This window comes from Chamaea fasciata, unplaced genomic scaffold (genome assembly GCF_029207755.1).
Source record: "Chamaea fasciata isolate MVZ Bird 193981 ecotype frontalis unplaced genomic scaffold, bChaFas1.0.hap1 SCAF_27, whole genome shotgun sequence".
NCBI lineage: Eukaryota > Metazoa > Chordata > Aves > Passeriformes > Sylviidae > Chamaea > Chamaea fasciata.
The window spans coordinates 5,800,680-5,819,271 of NW_027094112.1; the positions used below are offsets into that span (position 1 = coordinate 5,800,680).

Below are 18,592 nucleotides of genomic sequence, written 5' to 3' on the forward strand. Positions count from 1 at the left end.
CCTGAAACAGCCTTTGTCAGCCAGGAGGAGCAGCTGCCCCCGAACCTGTCCTGTTGCCGAGGCTGGGCCTGGCTGCCAGCAGCATTCCAGCAGAGGGGGCTCGGAAGCTGGTTAAAAACCAGAAGCTGTTCTGCCTTTGGAATGGCAAAATTAGAGAAAGAAGGGGAAGAAGAACGTTAAAAATATTATATGCTTTTAGATCATTACTTCCTCTGAGCTGACAGTCTGGACTGTTCCTAAAATATCACGAATGCAAAAGCTCAAATTAAATGGTTCTCTCAGTCACAGGCCCCAGAATAATCTCAGGGACCACTTTTTCTCTACAGCTATTGCTGAGCATTGTGTTACCACTGAGGCTTTCTTTCAAGTATTTTTGAGCCATTTACTGATTGCTGATTAATTATGTGCTTTTCACTTACATCTCGTGTCAGAGCAGGGACTTCCCCATGGTCACAGAGCAGGACAGCTGTGCCAGATGTTGGCTGTTCCATAATATTTACAAAAGGCAGAGCCCCTCTCGTCTTTTTTATTACCTATGTTCCTCTACATCATTTCATGGCACTTGTTTGGCCACACTGACAGGCAATCGGCTTCCCCCATTATTCACCGGTCCACCACTTTTTGCACTGCTCAAATTTGCACAAGCTGCCTCCTTCCACCACAGTGGTAGCTGAGAAAGTTTCTCTGGAGTATTCCAAAGCACAGATCCAGGGGGAAAAATAATCTGTGAGGATGCAAATACATTTCTAGGGTAAAAGACAAACAATTCTTAGAAACAAAGTATTTTTTCTGAGCAGGGGTTACTAACACAAAGCCCATATATAGCTTAAAAACCACCACAGCATCTTTGCAGGCAACTCTTTCCACTGTGGTCATGATGCTTAATAAGCTTTTATTTCAAAGCCAGTACACAAAGAATTAGAAAGAAATCCAGCTGTTTAGTTGAACTAGATTTAATCTAAATACTTAAGGAAGTTATCAGTCCTGCTTGCCAAGGCCTAAGGTACGAATTTCCAAGCTCTGCCACCCTATTCCCCTCTTGGTCCCAATTCCAGACATGACAGCAGTGACTGAGTGTGTGGAAAAAACACCCTTTAAGAGAGGTGACCCTGCCCAGGAGAGACTTAAAGCTACAGAAGTGCCCAATTGCTTTGTTTTCACTTTGCCTGTATTCAAAACACCCTCAGAGACTAATTATTTGAATTCTAAAAAAATCCTTCTTCCCCTTGTCTTAAAAACAAAACCACACAGCAGATAATTCCCATTTGTTGTGCAGGGAACAAGCAAAGCATTGGAAAACATGAGCAGAAACAACACTGGAATACAGGGACCCCACAGCAGATTTTTAAGAAAGCAAATATTTAATGTACAGCTGTATTAACCATTCTGTTGGAGTTCTGTCCTGACGGGGTTCGTAATATCGTAATTATTTGGGGAAACTTGCAACTTAAGAGTTGCTGGAATTTTCAAGTTTGTTTGGGTATTTGTGGGATGAGGGATCAATATACTTCACCAGCTTTGCAGAGACAAGGCAAAGCAATCAGCCTCCTCTTAGAGCAACAAATTCCACACAGAAGAAATGAAGTTCATTTGTAGTTCCCTGGTGCCCCCGAGGTTTTCACTCATCACACAGTGAACTGCAGTCAATCTACAAATGTTCCATTTTTATTACAAAGTATGAAAGGCAGAAAATACTGTACCTAATACACAGGAGGCCGAAACTTAGAAAGAAGGTTTAAAAATCGGAATAAAACTACATAGGAAGCAGGAAATAGCATAAAAGGATGCAACATTCCACTTTCAAGCGAGTTCAGAAAATTGCCGTAAAATTTACAGAGTTTCAACAATATGGTTCCATGACTCAGGTGTTAAAATCCATTGTAACAAACCCTTTTATATTTTCTCCATAAAAATAAAGGAATATAGGGACACTGCAGTTATCCATGTCAACAATACAAGTCTGTTGAATAGCAGGATACTGGGATTCCTCTAGGACAGAATAGTAGCGAAGTTGCAGGTGGAGAAAAGGACAGAAGTAAAATTACTATTGCTTTAACATACTCTAGTGAGAACAAGAAGTTAGGAATCTCATATGGATGTTTGTACAATCATGCTACAAAGATTACACCTTCAGGAAATTACCACAACGGGACTGTGAATGGGAAGAGCAGAAGGGAAAACACACCTAAAAGTATCTCCTACTCAGCTACTGGTAACAAAAACGCTTTGGCGCAATGGATTTAAATTACATTTTACACTGCTAACAATCCAAGGGTTAAAAAAGGTTCTTTTTAAATAGTAGATTTCATAGTTTCCCAAATTGTCAAAAAAAGCAACATACCTTTTTCCAGCTGCACTGGAACTCAGTCCTGCTCTGGTTCTTGCCTTTCTGCCTTGCTAAGATCCCACAGACCCACCCTCAGCAGTGAGAGGGGGCTGGAGTTGCACGTGTTGCACATGGAAAGCAAACTCCAAGGGATGGGAGCTGGACCATGGGTTTACAGCTGCACATGGCCACAATATTTTGTCAGGAAATAGCTTTTTTTCCTTAACTTCGTTAGATTTCCTGAATAGAAACAAATTTGATGGAAGCCACTGAGATAATTTAAATTATTTTTATGACTATGGAAATTCTTGCTTGATGCTGAGTATCAGAGGCTGCACAAAAGGCCACTGAGGTCCTTGGCAGACACACTTACCACCTAAAACAGGCAGCAGCAACTCTCACAAGTGCCTTTGCATCAGGTGTCTGCCATGAATCACCAGATGAGCCTTCAGTGACTGCTATTTAGCTGCATTTTTAATTACTGTTCTTTTTACTGCTGGTGAAAGGTGCTGATTGGAAGTTCTGGAGATCTCTTCCAGAAAACAAACTGAGTCAGCTGAGTCAGGGGCATCCTAAACTCTCCTCCACGCCCTCAAGGATGAAACATTTCTGACTCTTCCTGGGTAAGCAGGGGAAGCACAGCTGCATCACAAAGTGCTCTTTAAGTGCCACATACAATTAATTCCCTGGATTCTCTGCAAAGATCAAGAGAAACTGGGACAGAGTTGATAGTTACCTTGGTCATTGCTTTCCATGCCCACAGAACAGTAAGTACAGGCTTGCTCTGGAATATTGGTCTGAGAGTAGAAAGCAGGAAACACGTGTTAAGAGAGGATTTGTGTAACCTGACAGGCTAACAGTGTGCATTTGAGGTCGTGGAACCACTTTGCTACAAGCAGGGGGAAAACTCAAGCCTTTAGTACTTTGATGGGACTGAAACTGCAGTCTGCTGAGCCCAGAGCTTGTCTGTGCTGCTGTTCATCCTTTCCAGTGTGTCTGGAAAGAGTTAAAACACCATTAACAAGCTGGCCAGTTCAATGTTTCAGGCTGCGTGAATTTACAGGCAGCAGCTGCAGTTCTTCTCTCACAAAATTCAAGTTATCCAAAGAATCCAGGCACATCCCTATACAACCAACCCAGCACTGCCACCATCATGTTCCAGCGGTAAAGAAGAGGATTCCCAAACACCACGAAGTTCCTAAATAAAAAGGACTCTGTGGGGGACAGGCAGCACTACATCCCTTGGGTTGGCCTTACAGGACAGTGTCAGTTTCAGAACATGACGCTTCAGTTTAACATTTACAGCCTTGTCAAGTGCTCATATTTTTGGCTTTCAGTAAAAACAAGTGAGGATCCACTATGTCCCCAGTTTAGGATTTTGGTGATGGTCGTTACTTAACATTTTCTACACAACACAGACAAATGCCTACCCTACAAGGGCTGAGGAAAAGATGACTCTCCTCCTAATCTTACCAAAAATATACTTGTTAAAGTGCCATCTGCAAGAGAACAAAACTGACACACTCAGCTCATTTCCATTGACAACAAGCACGAGAACATCCGTGAATTCCGCACATCAGACTCCTCCCCTCATCTGGTCTCTGGCAGGCTATGATCTACACTTGAGACTGAGGCAGCTTCTCATTGCACCACGAGGCAAAAATAGAGCTTTTTACTATTATCCAGAACATTCAGTAGAGTAATTACCACTAAGTTTTGAAAGGATCATTAACTTTGACTTATGAGAGGCAATGCCTCCCCCGTTAAACACATTGCAAGGTTCCATAAGAAACAACCTGTTTTAGCAGTCTCCTTTCATATTATTTGAAACCACTGTGTTTTCTTTCTAAATAGATTGTCAAAGCACTCAAATCCTTGTCTTTTAAATCCCTGCACACACAAGTACAATTCCCATAGATGCAAGCTACCACAGCCCCCCTCATTTAGACAATTCACAGAGTTGGCACGCTACATGCTAATTCAACATTCAACTTGTTAACTGCAGGTTTTCACCTCACTAACAAGTTTTACATCGTCGACTTCTCCTGGCTGAGAGTCACCAGGTTGCCCACATAATAGCAGGAATCTGTGGGAAGCTTGGTTTAAACAGAACACAACAACCAAACAATAGTTTAGTCTCTGAAATAATCAACTGGAACAGTGATACAGAACTACCTCACTCAGAAGTATTTCTGTCCCAGAATCAGGCTGGCCTGTACCAACAAGAGCACGTGCTTTTCTGCTTTGCTCACCTCACCTGTTTGCTCTTCCCTTAGTGTTACTTTCTACTCAAAAAGCATGAAGTGTTTGCAAACAGTTGTTCTGCATCCTCTGCTTGTACAGTAAGCACCAAATAACAAACTGAATATCAAAGTATTTCTTTTCATGAACTTTGAGGAAAAATTATGCTTATGGGGGGCTTACACCCAAGAAAATTGAATGTCAAGCAGGGGAAATGTGATAAACTGTCTATTTCAATTCACAGGCTCCTGACGAGTGTCAGGGTTTATCTTGCCGGTGAACCTGGTCCACCAAGCAGAGCATTCCCTGCCCTGCCACTGAGTCAGCAGCTTCTGGCAAAAGGGCACCAAGTCTTTCCCTTCCTTGTCTATATAGACGTGCCATTTGCACTACAGAACATCTCACCCATGGGGATTTTCATGTCTTTTTACTCATTAACCTTTCAAGTGACATCTTTGAAGTTATTTTAAGTATCATTTCCCTGTGCCAAAACAGCCTCTAGTGATTTAAAATGTAATTTCATGTGAAGAATGACAATGGATTATGCCCAAAGCAATATGCTGTAGATCCAGAAGGTATCCCAACTGGCTAAAAAAACCAGGATACAGGCTTTATTTAGAATCCACTGGAGCCTCCAAGATTCCTTCACTTGCCTTTGATGCATTTGAATAAGTACACAAGTCCACAAATAGACTTCAAGCAGTTTCACAGATGGAAGAACTGACACTGGATCCTCTTCAGGTCCCTAATAGGATTACCTTCCAACAGAATCAGAATCTACCTGGCTATTGAGACTATGAGTTCCTTTATACAAACTCTCTTCTCATCATCTTAGCATTCATCTTTGACTCACGCCATCTGCACAGGAATAAACTTTGAAGCTAAAAGGGGACATAGAAAGTACTAACATTGCAGGTAGTTCCCTCTTAGTAACAGCACGTTTTGCCTGCCATTTGTAATTAAACAGAGCGTGACAAGCCTGTGAATGTATTTCAGATGACTCCTAAAGCTGTGAATGCCATTAGCCACTCCTGGTAAGAAAACTCTAATTTTCACTTCATTCTACGTAAGTTTTTTCCAGTTTCAGACGAAGTGCTATTGTAAAAAGTGATAACTAATTGTTTGGCTAACACTGCTCTGACATCTAGCCAAAGCCTATCTGTGGAACACACTACTCTTAAGTACTGCTGCTATTAAGAAAAATTGACCTTCAAGTCAAATCAAGCTTTGTCAGAAATCCCAAAACTGAACACAGTGTGTCATTGACAAAACATTATCTTGAACAGTGTTAGTCTCCTGGTTCTCTGCTATCAAAAGGAGTGATGGAATACAGCTGTCCCTAATGAATTCCTATCAAATTCCTGAGGCAATGCTTTTCTGAGCTCCACAGTGAGAAGCAGCCTGCAGAAGAATATTTCTCTACGTCCAAAATGACAGAACTTTGCAGATTCTGTTCTGTGTTTGACAGTGTTCCCGGTGTCAGCTTCACTGTTCCACAGCAATTCCTTTCCCAACTTGCCTTTCCTGCATAAACTGACAAGATGCAAGTTTGCCAGTGTCCTATTTATAATCTAGCTCCAGTCACAGGTGAATACTCATTAGGTGGAAAGAATTTTGATGGTTTCTGACATTCACATGGAAACTGGGCTGCACACCCTTCCAGACCAGCTCTGGCTGCCATGTCTCCATCAGAGAGCGCTGCAGAGCCTTCAGCACAGGACCTGTGTTAGTTAGACTTCAACAAAGATTTTTATCTTGCCTAATCCACTCAGCTTTCATTGAACAGTATTATTGTGGAGTGATCCACTATTCCAAACAGAGGCCCTCTGGCACATCGCCCAAAGTCAGGAGGATGACAAATGCCAAACCTTGGCCTCAATGGCACAGTTTCTTTCCTTCTAAATCCACCTTTGTGCAACACATTAGGGAGTAATTTCTTTCAAAAAAACAGCTTTCTTTTGGAGAGCAGACCAGCTTTTCTGACTTGTCTTGCTCATTCAACAAGACCTGGCAGTACAAAGCAAATACACTTCACAAAAAGGTTGCTTTGCACTGCCTTCAAGACCTCCCAGGAACACAGGCCAAACACAACCTCTGACGTACGGCCTAACCACAAAATCTTGCTCATATTATTTGCCAATCAAGCAAGCTACAAAGTGTGAAACCATTTTATTTTGATTTAGGTAAGGTCAGTCTTCCGAGGGGAAATCATTTGATTGGAAGTGTCAATCCCAAGTCCATTACAAATACATTTTTCAGGAGTTGCTTACCTCCTGAGAGCTCATGTCATGCATGGATCTTCTTTCTCAACCTATCACCGCTCTGTTTGCTAACACGACTGCAGGATACACACAAACTCAGTTAGAACTTAAAAATAAGACCTACCATAGTAACAACTGCCTTGAGCATCAGAAAAGTGTAAAGAAATTGTGCAACAAGTACTTGGACTTCACAGCACCAGAAAATTCTGCCCAGGTCACCAGATACAGGGAGCCAAGGCAACAGTTAATTCCGGCAGGCCTTTACTGCCAGGGAGCCTGCAGCGTTACTGTGGTTTGTATCCATGAACAGGTCCTGCTTTGGACATATGGAAGTGGGTCACATATCAAAAGTAAGAATTAGGGAGAAAAACCTTACTCAATAGAAAGTTAGCCCAATATATAAAAAACATACAAACGTTTAAACAGTTTAGAGGCAGCAACAACAGGAATGATAAAAGTTCCTGCCAAGGTGGCCGTTAACATCATTGTCTTTTTCCCCCCCACCTTGTTTTTGCACCTGCATCTATTAAACTGGTGGATGTGCTGCCTCAGCTGGCTGACAAACACATGGACATATGCAGCAACTTAAAAGCCTGCAAGCCTATTAATACAGTCAACAAACAAATATACAGAACTTTTACTGAGGGAAAAAGAATTTCACAAGAAAACCAGAACCCAGAAGGTCCAAGAGGCTCAGCACGTCTCTGCATTTTAGAGTCTTGAGAGACAGGAGACCCCTGCCATCGATTCTCGTAACAGTTTCTTGCAACAGTAGATGCAAAGCAACAATAGATACTGGCCACTTGACTGGTGGTGTTCTTACTTTAGAGGGGAGGGGGAATGACACAGCCCTGCCTCACTGTGCATGAAGCAGCAAAGTTAGACTCTGAGGATCTCCAGGCAGTTGTTGTAGCAGATGGCTATCCAGTCTGGCTGGGTGGATGCCCACTGTACATTGTTGATCTCTCCCTCAGCTGTGTAGGCCAGGATCGGGTCCTCAATGGCACGAGGCATCTGCTGGATGTCCCAGATGAGAGCCTGGTGATCATCCGCTGCACACAGACAAGAAATGCAAGTACAGTCAGAGTGTAACAATATCTCCATACCTGCCTACTACAGGCCTATAGCCAAGGAGCCAGGTAAGATATGGCTGTTCCAGTCCAGATCCATATTCACGCCAGATACAACACAATTATGCTCCAACAAAACAAACTTGGATCATTATACATTATCCAAGACAGAGCTGATAAACTAATGACCAGTGGAACTCATTACAGCAGAAAACATTTAAGAACTAGATTGCAAAATAGCTAAGGAGCATTAAAATAACAGAAGCTTAGCCAGAGCCAATGCACAGTTTGGGTACTGGGCTCACCACTTCCACACAATAAACTCTAGTAGGTGTCTATTTTTGTAAGATTTTAGGAAAGTCACTAATAAAGAGCTTCTAAATTGCAAGTATTCTTTAGCAAAAGGCAGGCAGAGAACTGCATAAACTTTAGGATGAAGACAATTTTGCAAATGCAGTGAAAGACTCCGAGATTGCCCCACAGGTCACACTTACCTGCTGTACAAATGTGGCAGGAAGAGTGAGGTGCCCAGGCAATTCCATTTACACATGCTCTGTGGTTGTTTAACCTGGCAACAGGGGTGCAGGGAACTCTGACATCCAGAATCACAACCTTCAGAAACAAAAACCAGTTACATTATAATTTGCATTTTTACAAATTAATTTATTCAAAGTTTGAAATATTTTGAGGTAAGGCTATAAACATGGCTCTTTCCTAAAGGATGTGGTTGGCAAGCAAGCCCCGTTCCTAAAGAACAGCTTCCAGTTGGTCAGTGTGTCATGTGTCTCAAAAGAAGTCAGACCTCACAGGGGGCTTGTGAGTTAGGCCACAGTGGCAAACAAATTGTGCTTCCCTGAAGCAGCCTTGGTAACAAATTAAAACTAGCCTGGGAAAGAACAAGATGACTAAAACACCTGCAGTTAAGATTTTAGGTGAAAATTATTGCCCAGCTGCTCACAGGCTCCTCTTAAAAATCAGCTGAAATATACACAAGCCATAAAGCTCAAGTTTATAATGCCAAAGTCACTCCTTTAACTGCTTAGTGCACTAAGAACTGGTCCTTAATCATACTTCAGGTACTGACACTGCCCCTTTACCTTAAATACCTGGGCATAAATTAGTCCCAAGCCACCTTCCCCAGAAAACCACCACGGGCAGGTAGGGGAGAGGAGCTGCTGCCTTACCTCCATGCCGTCCATGGCCATCGTGGCGAGATAGTTGGGGTCCTGCTTGTTCCAGCAGAGACGCAGCAGCGGGTGGTGCTGGGGGTCCTCGTAGATGATGGTGCTGTGCTCCAGGTGGCGCAGGTCGAACATCCTGACCGAGCCGTCGGCGCCCACCGAGGCGAACATGTCCCGGCCGCCGCCCGCGCGGCTGAAGGCGATGTCGTACACCTGCCCGGGGCACAGCACAGCTGACACCCCGCAGGGCGGGCGGGGACAGCACCCTGCCTGGGACACAGCCCCACAAACGCCTCCTGCTCCCTGCCGCTGCTTAGCTATTACACTTGCCAAAACGGGGAAACACGTGTTTGTGTAATTATGGTATCACTCACTGAAATTAAAACGTATTGATTGCCCAGACTTGGGGTTTTTTACATTAGTTGATGACAAGTAAAATGTTGAAATGAAAGAATTTTGCAAGCTGTTTAAGGCCTTTGATATGAAGTTGATTTCAAGTCTAATTTGATGTTTTACCTCATTTTTCTACAATATTCTGGAGCACAATCTGTTAAAACAAGCATGTTCTTAAGTCAAGAGTCTATGATGAGTAAAAAGAATTGTTTTGATAGCCAACAGTATTTAGGTACTCAAAACTGTATACAATCTTAGAAAAACTGTATACAAACTTACATAAATGATCTTTTTGAATCATTAAACTGTTCAAGAAAAAAAAAGGAGGAAAATGGAAAAGTTCTATTCCTTTTCTACTGCTTTAAAAAGATGCAATGTAAAGAATCAAAACCCCCCTTCACCTCTTTGTCATGTGCAATAAGCTGGGTCTTCACATGGCCAGACACCAAATTTACTCTTCCCAGAACCTGTCCTGTCTCCAGACCCCAAATAGTGCAGGTTGTGTCAATACTAGAGGTACCTGAAACAAAACCACTTCTGTTAGCAAAATTAATATTGTCACAAATGATTTAAACACTTCCTGGGTTAATGTAACATCCCCCAATGTCTACAGATCAAAATAGCCATGAGAACAGCATAGAACTAAAATCAAGAATGTCAAACAGCCAGCAGTCTTCCATGCATTTAAATGACCCAAACCTTTTAGCTGCAGAAATAGCCTTCCACACAGGAATAAAGTGTAAATAGCTCATGTCTGCTTCAATCTATTCAGAAGCCTGATGCAACTGTGAGATCAACTTTCCGATCCTGTACGTCTCCTGTGCACCCCAAACCCCAAATTCAATCAGTGTTTTGATGGCATGATATTATTAATTGATTGCTGCTGTGGGCTGAAGGTGGGGTTAGCAGTAAAGCTCTTAAGAGATGAGACATGTAACAGAAAATAAATCATGTAGTAAATAATTACTATGACATATTATCGCTGTTAATCTGGGCAAATCCCCCTGACATAAATGGCTCTTCTCTTCTGGGAAACAAACCTCTGCATCAGTCATCCTGGATTCACAATTTGTCCACTAGGCTACAATTAAATCTTAAGTGTTCAGCCCCCTCCTCCAACTGAATTAAGGGCTCTTGGCTCTCCTCCTGCTGCTGAAATGGCTTAAAAAAACACACAGCTCAGTGCAGAGTTTTATATCCATTCCAGAACACTCTGAAATAAGTCACAGAGCTGATGCACATCCTTACTCAGCACTGCAACAACAGCTTACCAGCCCTGAAGGCCAACAGTCCCTATCCCCACATACCCCTAGTCCAACCTGAGTGACCCATTCTGCACAGGACAGGGCGCCTTTCAATGAAAAAAAAAAGTCTCCATGAGATAGTTGTTTTTATTTTTTAATGTAAAACACCAGCAGTTTCTACGATGCAGCAGTCTGTGGTTAATTATCAGATTAGCAGTGGACATGCAGTGACACAGCATCAGTTACAGCCCAGACTTCATCAGACTAAATTCAAAAATGTGCCAAAACCGTAACATTTTGTTAGTCTCACCTAACAGGTAAGGATCCACTTCATTCCAGTCAAATGATGTCAGTGGAGCACAGAAATCCGAGTTCTTGTTGTTGTTCAGCAAACACTCCAGCCGGGTCTCAGTTTCACCCACCTTTAGAGAAAATGAAACATCTGACGTAACAAAGCAACATCACCTGACTTGTTCCACTGGAACAAAACATTACGAGTTAATCCCAGGTTTCCTTCCTCTCAGCTTTATATCCTAAAGCTCTGGAAAACACAGCCACCACCTCCATTTTCAGTAAGATGATTAAAACAGCAACTGCCATGATAATTCTGCATTTCTTACAGTCTTCATATAGTCACATTATTGCAGTGACAAAAATCTTGTCTCAAATGAAAAAGAGATCAATATATATAAAACAATTCATGTCACGGTTCATCTTTTCCTAGGGAGGATTTACTCACTCTCCACACTCGCAGGTAGTCACCACTGGTGGCCAACAGGTCTGGGTAAACTCCCTTGGTGTCTGGGATCCACATCAGCTTTGTGGTGGGGTAGGGGTGATCAAAGGTGTTCCTGCAAATGAATTCTGAGCTCTCTTCATCCAAACCAACAAGCTGCACCTGTGAGAAACCACATTTAAAAGAAAGCATTTTATCAAAATACTAATTTCTAATGACAGCATTAAGACTGAGGGTGTTTCAGGACATTTTCTGTCACCTCAAGGACAACATAAAAGGATCATCATGTCAATGAGAAATCATTAAAGTGCTGCTGGGGCATGTAAGTAAAGAGAAGTATCCACAATCACCACAGCACTTTGATTTGAAGAGATGATTCCAAATGAACTGAAATCCAATCCTAAAGGATTAAAGACCACCCTTCTCTTTTCAATTTAAACATTGCAAAGCCCTGTTTAAATCACAGACTTAAACTGCACAAACATTATTGTAATTCATCCTTAACTGAAGTGATGCTGACAATGTCATCTTCAGAGAGCAAAACAAGCTGTAGTTTGCACAATTAAAGCACGTATTATGGAATTTTTGGCCATAACCTTGCAGACTGTGATGGATCATGTCAGGTAGCTGGCAAGCTTTTTCGGCACCACATGACCCAAAATGTTCTGTCACAAGTGCATGAAAAACTCATAAATTAATCGCATCAGAGAGGAAGAAAGTAAAACAGAATTAAAACTTTTTAAAAAATATTGGGGAGCTAAAATGGTTACATAATTATTCAAATGTTTTGTGTGAACGGACCAAGAAAGCAGGTCTGCTGAAAGACTCCAGGTAACTGAGTTCCAAACTAGAATTTTTGCACAGTGATGTGTCGGGGGAAGGGCTAAACTTGCCCCATTGTGAGAATGATGCAAAACAGAGCAAACAAGAAACTATCTCCACACAGCCTGGTCATGACAACACCTGAAGTAATGTTTGAAGTCCCAGACATGATGTTATTAGAAAAATATTGACACGTCAGAAAGTGTGCAGAGAACAAAAGGTGCTGGGAGGACTTGTTTGACCTGCAGTGACTCCAGGACCCAAACAGGATGAAAGTCCCACTGTGTGAAATGCTGCCCAAACACAAACATTATGGGGATGGCTCACTACAATTAGATTATAAGCTGCTCACAGTGGGAACTTCCTAGTACTTTCCACACAGCAGCATCCTCCTGGGAATAGGAGCTTATTGGACTTTTCTAGGATGTTTATCTGAAAAAATCCTAAATTTATGCGTATTCTGGGATAAGCAATTTGTCTAATAAACTACACATTTCAACTAGACAGGAAATCTATCCTATTTTCCTCCCATAACAGAAAACCAACAAAGGCTTCAGTGGATCTTAAAATCTTATTAATTTGCTGTTGCACGAGCTCATTAAGAGATTCTCTTAAATGCAAACCTTCCCCTCCACAATGAGAAGCTCCATCCTTTCCATCCATAACAAACACTAAAAGACATAGCCAAGTATGCTTCCAAAAACTGAAACACAGCCTGTCTTGCCCTTTCTTTATTACAACTACTCCTTATTGTCCTTTACACTCTAGTATAAATCAGTCAAAAATCCTCCCAGACCTCTGAAGTGATTGACAAATAGCTTTCTAACTCCTTTAGGGATCAGAAATACTAAGCAGATTTTACAAAGGAAGCAAATTGTCCTTGGTGATAGAAAATCTTGTGGCAAGGTTAGGATCAGAAGACAAATGACCTCTAACCATTTCTCCTTTGCTTACGCTGTTTTTCACTCAACATGAGCGTATTAATCCTACACAAAGCAATCAACATCCTCATCACCAGAAGCAAATCTCAAACAGCAAAGGATCCCCTTTCACTGGTGTTAATGTAAATACTCCTGCACTGCATATTCACATCTAACCCCTCCTCAGACTTAAGATGAAGCAATTTAGCAATCCAGTATCTCTGATCTTTGACATGTTTAGGTGCAGGCTGGGTTAGAGAACAGAAGTTGTACTGTATCATCACCAGAGCTCCTGCAACTGCTGCAGCTCAGGTGCCTGCAGAGCCCTCAGAGCTGGAGCAGCAACTCCGAGGAGGAGGCACAGGAGCAGGAGCAATGCCTGAGAAGTTCTGTTCTTTCCAAGCTTTGCATATTCAGAACTGTTACTCTTCTCTTCGGACTTAATCACACACAGTCATTACAGAACCCCTCTACTCATCCTCCTGTGCAGGCTGAACACAAGGGGATGGAACACGGAATTATTTCTAGGATGCTGATTATATCAGAGCCCTGTCTCTCCCTTCTGCAATGAGGCAAGAACACTGCTGCACAAAGGAGTGCCTGAGGTCCAGCCCAGGTACGACTGAGGTGATGCCTATGGGAAAGCACCTGTCAGTCTGGATACTATTTGAACCATTCCACGTCTCCCTGTAAGTCTTTCCAGTGAAAAAATGAGGATCAGTGTGTTTATAGTCTCAACTAGTTTTGTGATTGTGCCATGACAGCAGCTAGGAATGCTAAATATTTTTTTTTGTTTGTTTCTTCAACATTTCAAGATAGGAAAGTCCACATCTAATTTTAGCATATTACAATCCAAGCACTAATAAACATAAAGCATAATTGCAACAGTGCATGTCAGTAAAGAAGTGCCCTTAATCAGCATTCCTTGACTTCTAAAAAAATCCCATCTCCAACTTGATCCAAAAGAATCAGACAGAACTGAACGATGCAGAATTTGGTAACAGATTCTTTTTCTTACACAGCTGGAAGAACAGTGAAGTAAATTCACAGTGGTCTGAAAATCCCCAAAACTACAGCCCTTTAATCTAATTAGTAACTACCCAAAATGACATTTCACAATTATTTTAGGGTCATGCATAATCAGAAAGATGTCACTGCACCAATTAATCTCCAGCATTCAATCAATTTTCCTTTGCAGTGCTAGATCTTACAGAACAAATGACCTTCTGGCAGAAGAACTGCCCTGGACACTCTGTCTGAGGCACTGCTTGGGAGGAGGTGGAAACCTGGGAAGCACCTGGTGAACCTGTCTGTTGGCTCCAGTGATGGGAGCGAGCTGTACAACACAACCTCGACTGACTCCCAAACTGGCTTCCAGCTTTGTCTTGCAGATAGATCCCCAAAATCAGCCTTTCCTGGTGTTTTCCACAGGTCGCTCCTGACCCAGGAAGCCACAGCCAGGAGCATTTTGAACAGTGAGACCTATGAACACTGTTCCCTCCCATCATGACGCTGATCCATGAGGGATTACAATGGCTGGCTTCAGTTTCCCAATCCAAGAAGTCTAGGAAACACCACCTCAAATTATTTAATTCTTCCAACCAGAGCAAGGCCTCTGTCTTCTTGTAGCAGTGATTTGCTCATTGAAGGTGTAGAAGCTGAAACAAAACTCGCTGGGGTTCAAACAGGTCTTGGCAAGCAGCTCCAATCTGTGCCACAGAGCCCATTAATGGGTGGCCGACAGGGTTAGAGGGGTCTGGGAACTGGGGACCACAGTAAATTAGGGTTTGGCAGCCAAGAGGTCTGAGTTCCCCACAAAGGAGAGGTGTAAACAGGCAGTTCATGTAACCTGCAGTAATGCTGGCAATTTCTACAGAAATAGAAAATCAGAGACAAATGAGAAGAATCTCTCACTCTTTCCTCTAATTCCCTCCCAGTGAGCACTTTGCAACAAACACTTGGGCATTGAGTCTTTTTAAAGAAATCCTAAAGAAGTAATAAGGAAAAGGTATAGTCACTTATTTGGTTGGACCTAAACCAAGCTACACTGTTCCCGACCATTTTTGTTACTATGGAAGAAAGCCAGTTGTTTGGAACAAACTATTGCAATATCAGGAAGACAAATTTTATTGGGACCTTGTCAGAAACCTCTGACAAGGAGAGTGCAAAGATCATGAGTGCAAAGAGAAAGCCAAAACAAAAATCAGTTTTCATTATCCTTTTAATTAGCGCCCACTGTACCTATAAGCGTGTTTTGGTGACAGAAGCTGCAATATAAAACATCTCAACCATGAAGGACAAATTATATGCAGAAGGACAAAACTTCACACATACTCTGTAAAAAAGCTTACATTTCTGTGAATTCTACAAGTCAGGCTACAAACCCCATGGCTCCAGGCCCTTTGCTGCACAATATCATGGCCTATTTAAATGGGAGCTTCTGTTTTTTCCCCCTTGGTTATATCACGTACAGGACAGGAGCTGGAAGAGTTTACAACTAGTGCAGGTAGCACAGTTTTACCTGTCCAAGAGTTTCCAATCTGGAGAATGAAACTATTCCCTGAATGTTTCACCACCCTCTAAAGGGCTCAGCACAGCTGAGAGAGTCACAGCAAGGCACCATTAAAACAGTGCAGATGAAACACTACTCCCAAGAGTATTCTAGTCCCCAAAGTAAAGGAGACAACATCAATACTCAGCAATAACAACACTTGCAATTAGCCAAGACAACTCTCTGTTAACTGTCTTCCTACAAAAAGCACCACACAAGAAAACAAAAACAGATAAAAATCACTCTGAAATATCAGAGACACAGCAAATGAAGGTTACATTTCACTGCATTGATTGTACAGGTTTAATTTTTAATCATACACCATCTTTATTTCTATAGCAGCAGCAGCAGCATCCAGACTTTTCTCATCCTCACAAAATTAGTTTCCAGCTCTTTACACTACACAGACCTCTCAGCATGTGGTGCTTAAATGGGACTGAAGTCAACAGAATCATTTTTCCTGGAGCTTACAGGTCAAGAGAAGCCCGGGGTAATATTTGCAGACATGGATAATCTACATAGTCCTACACAATTTCTGTCTGCAACAACTGTGAGTGTAAAGCACAGAAGAGAGGCTTTACACCAGAAGATTGAGCTGAGAAGCAGATCTAAGCACACTGTAACAGAGAACAACCCCAGGGAATGCTCCAAAATTAAAGAGGTATAGGCAACATAAATGCAAGCCCCTTATTAACCAATTGTGCCACCTCTAAACAACAACTGTGAGCAGATATGCTGTTTTACCTTCTCAGAACATAGACTAGAAAAATCTTTCCAGGCTGGTCTTTAAACAAATTGGAAGTTTTCAAGGCAGGCCCTGCCTGTCCCCAGCAGCATTCCCAGCAGCATAACACTCTCCAGGAAAAGGAGACAACTCTCACACAGGGCTCATGCTGCCTCAACTACAGCGTGCTCAGCAAAGCCCATGTCTAGGACTGCTGCAAGGGCAGCCAGTCATCTAACCACTCTAAGAGATGTCACCCTGCCACTCCCTGCCACCACACCTCTGTACAGAGCCCGATCCCCAGCGCCAACTTTCCGACAGCATTTTCCACAGTCTCCATTAAACACCTTGACAAGGCTAGAAAGCTACATGCAATAAACCAAGGTCTACTGGCAGACCTTCAGTTTCACAGAAACTTCAGGATGCTCTATAACTTCATCCATCGCCTCATCTCTCTTCTACTCCTATGTAATTCATTATACCAGACCAGCACCTTGAAGGCTGTTCAGAAGTGGCTCCATGTGTTCTGAGAGATGAACACGCATTCTCCATTACCAGTGTGACATTCTTCACTTACACTTTGCAGGGAAACGCTGAAGATACAATCTCATGCCCCATTACACCCTTGCTCTCAGGGAAAAGTACTGAGGAATCACTGAGAGTGGTTTATATACTTATGAAAAAAGTTATCACACAGAAGCCCTCCACAGCAAGAAAGCACAATGAGAATAGCACATTCCCATGATCCCAGACACCCTGTACATCACAGAACTGCTGGGGTTGGAAGGGACCTCTCAGGATCATCCAGTCCGATCCCCCTTCCTGGAGCAGGTGACACAGGAACATGTCCCGGTGGGTTTGGAATGACACCAGAAAGGGAGACTCTACAAGTTGCTTGACCAGCCTGTTCCACTGCTCTGCCACCCTCAATGGAGGGAAGTTCTTCCTCAGATTGAAGAGGAACTTCTTTATATCTATGTACATATGGATACAAACTTCAAACTGAAGTACAAATTTCAGTCCTGGCCACAAACTTTCCTTTGCATTGACCAAAAAGCCAGAGATGCCCAAGCCGGGGGACCCTGTTTTATTTCTATAGCAGCAGCATCCAGACTCTCTCATACTCACACCTTCAGTTTCCAGCTCTTCACACCACAGAGAACTCACAGCACGTGGTGCTTATGTGACTCAAGTCAACACAATCGTTCCTCCCGAAGCTCAGAGGTCACGAGAAGCCCTGCAGCAGCGTTATCCCAAAGCCAGCAGCGCCCAGGGCTCTGTCCCCCGCAGTGTGCCCTCACCTCCGGGCCCGCTAGAACGTGCCGGGCTGGAGCTGGCCCAGCGCCGGGCCCCCGGGGGAGGCACCGGGGGCTCCGCACAGCGCCGGGAGCCAGGGCAGGGCGGGCGGCGCCCCCGCCCACCTCAGCCCCGGGCTTCAGCCCCAGCGCCCGTGCCCACCGCTGCCCACCTTGTTGTTGTACTCCTCCACGAAGCTCCCGAGCGCCAGGCGGAACCGCTTGTCGGGCCGGACGCTCCAGTTCATGGCGTACACGGTCCAGGGCGCCTCATATTTGTAGATCTCCTTCCGCTTCCCGTGCAGCGACATGGCTGGGCCGGGGGGGCCGCGGGCCTGGCCCAGGGAGCCTGCGAGGGGACCCGGCCGGAGCGAGCCGGGAGGCGCGGCGGGCCGGGGGGAGGCGCGGCGCGGCCCCCGGGACGGGGAGCGGAGGAGGCACGGCCGCCTGGATGTCGGGGAGCGGGGAAGGCTCGGCTCTCGGGGCGGCGGGGGAGGCTCGGCTCGGCCCGCGGGGAGGCGGCAGGAAACGGGGAGGCCCCGGCTCGGCCCCCGGTCCCGGCCAAGACCCGGCGGCGGCAGCGGCGCTGAGGCCGTTGGGGACTCGGCCTCTCACACAACGGGAACGGAAGCCACGCGGGGAACCCCGCCCAGTGCGCGCGGGTTGGATGCCCTGACTGTCATTTAGAGCGCCGTCCGCCTATTGGGGGATCTGCCCGTGCGCCCGGCCCGATCCGGCTTCCTATCGGTCACTCCGCCCGTCACTCCAAACGGACGCTCGCGCTCTGGCTGGGGTAACCTACGGCTGCGCTTGGCCCCGCCCAGGAGG

The 18,592-nt window shown here is 44.1% G+C and overlaps 1 protein-coding gene across 1 annotated transcript; it reads right to left on the reverse strand.

Annotated features, from left to right (window-relative positions):
• Positions 1-1,649: 1,649 nt before the first annotated feature.
• On the reverse strand, positions 1,650-18,378 carry DCAF7 (DDB1 and CUL4 associated factor 7). Its single transcript, XM_066204913.1, has 7 exons — positions 17,938-18,378; positions 11,456-11,614; positions 11,027-11,138; positions 9,874-9,992; positions 9,083-9,292; positions 8,393-8,510; positions 1,650-7,880 (listed from the first exon to the last, which is right to left on the reverse strand). Exons 1-7 carry the CDS (start codon positions 18,073-18,075, stop codon positions 7,708-7,710), a joined length of 1,029 nt encoding a protein of 342 aa, XP_066061010.1. The 5' UTR covers positions 18,076-18,378; the 3' UTR covers positions 1,650-7,707.
• Between the last annotated feature and the right edge of the window lie 214 nt (positions 18,379-18,592).

Excerpts from the sequence above, each read along its gene's own strand:
- DCAF7 (XM_066204913.1), bottom strand. The coding sequence starts at position 18,075 with ATGTCGCTGCACGGGAAGCGGAAGGAGATCTACAAATATGAGGCGCCC. Across the intron at positions 11,615-17,937 it reads TGGAGGAGTACAACAACAAG|GTGCAGCTTGTTGGTTTGGA; the intron begins GTGGGCAGCGGT and ends GGTTTCTCACAG. Across the intron at positions 7,881-8,392 it reads CTGCCACATTTGTACAGCAG|CGGATGATCACCAGGCTCTC; the intron begins GTAAGTGTGACC and ends GTCTGTGTGCAG.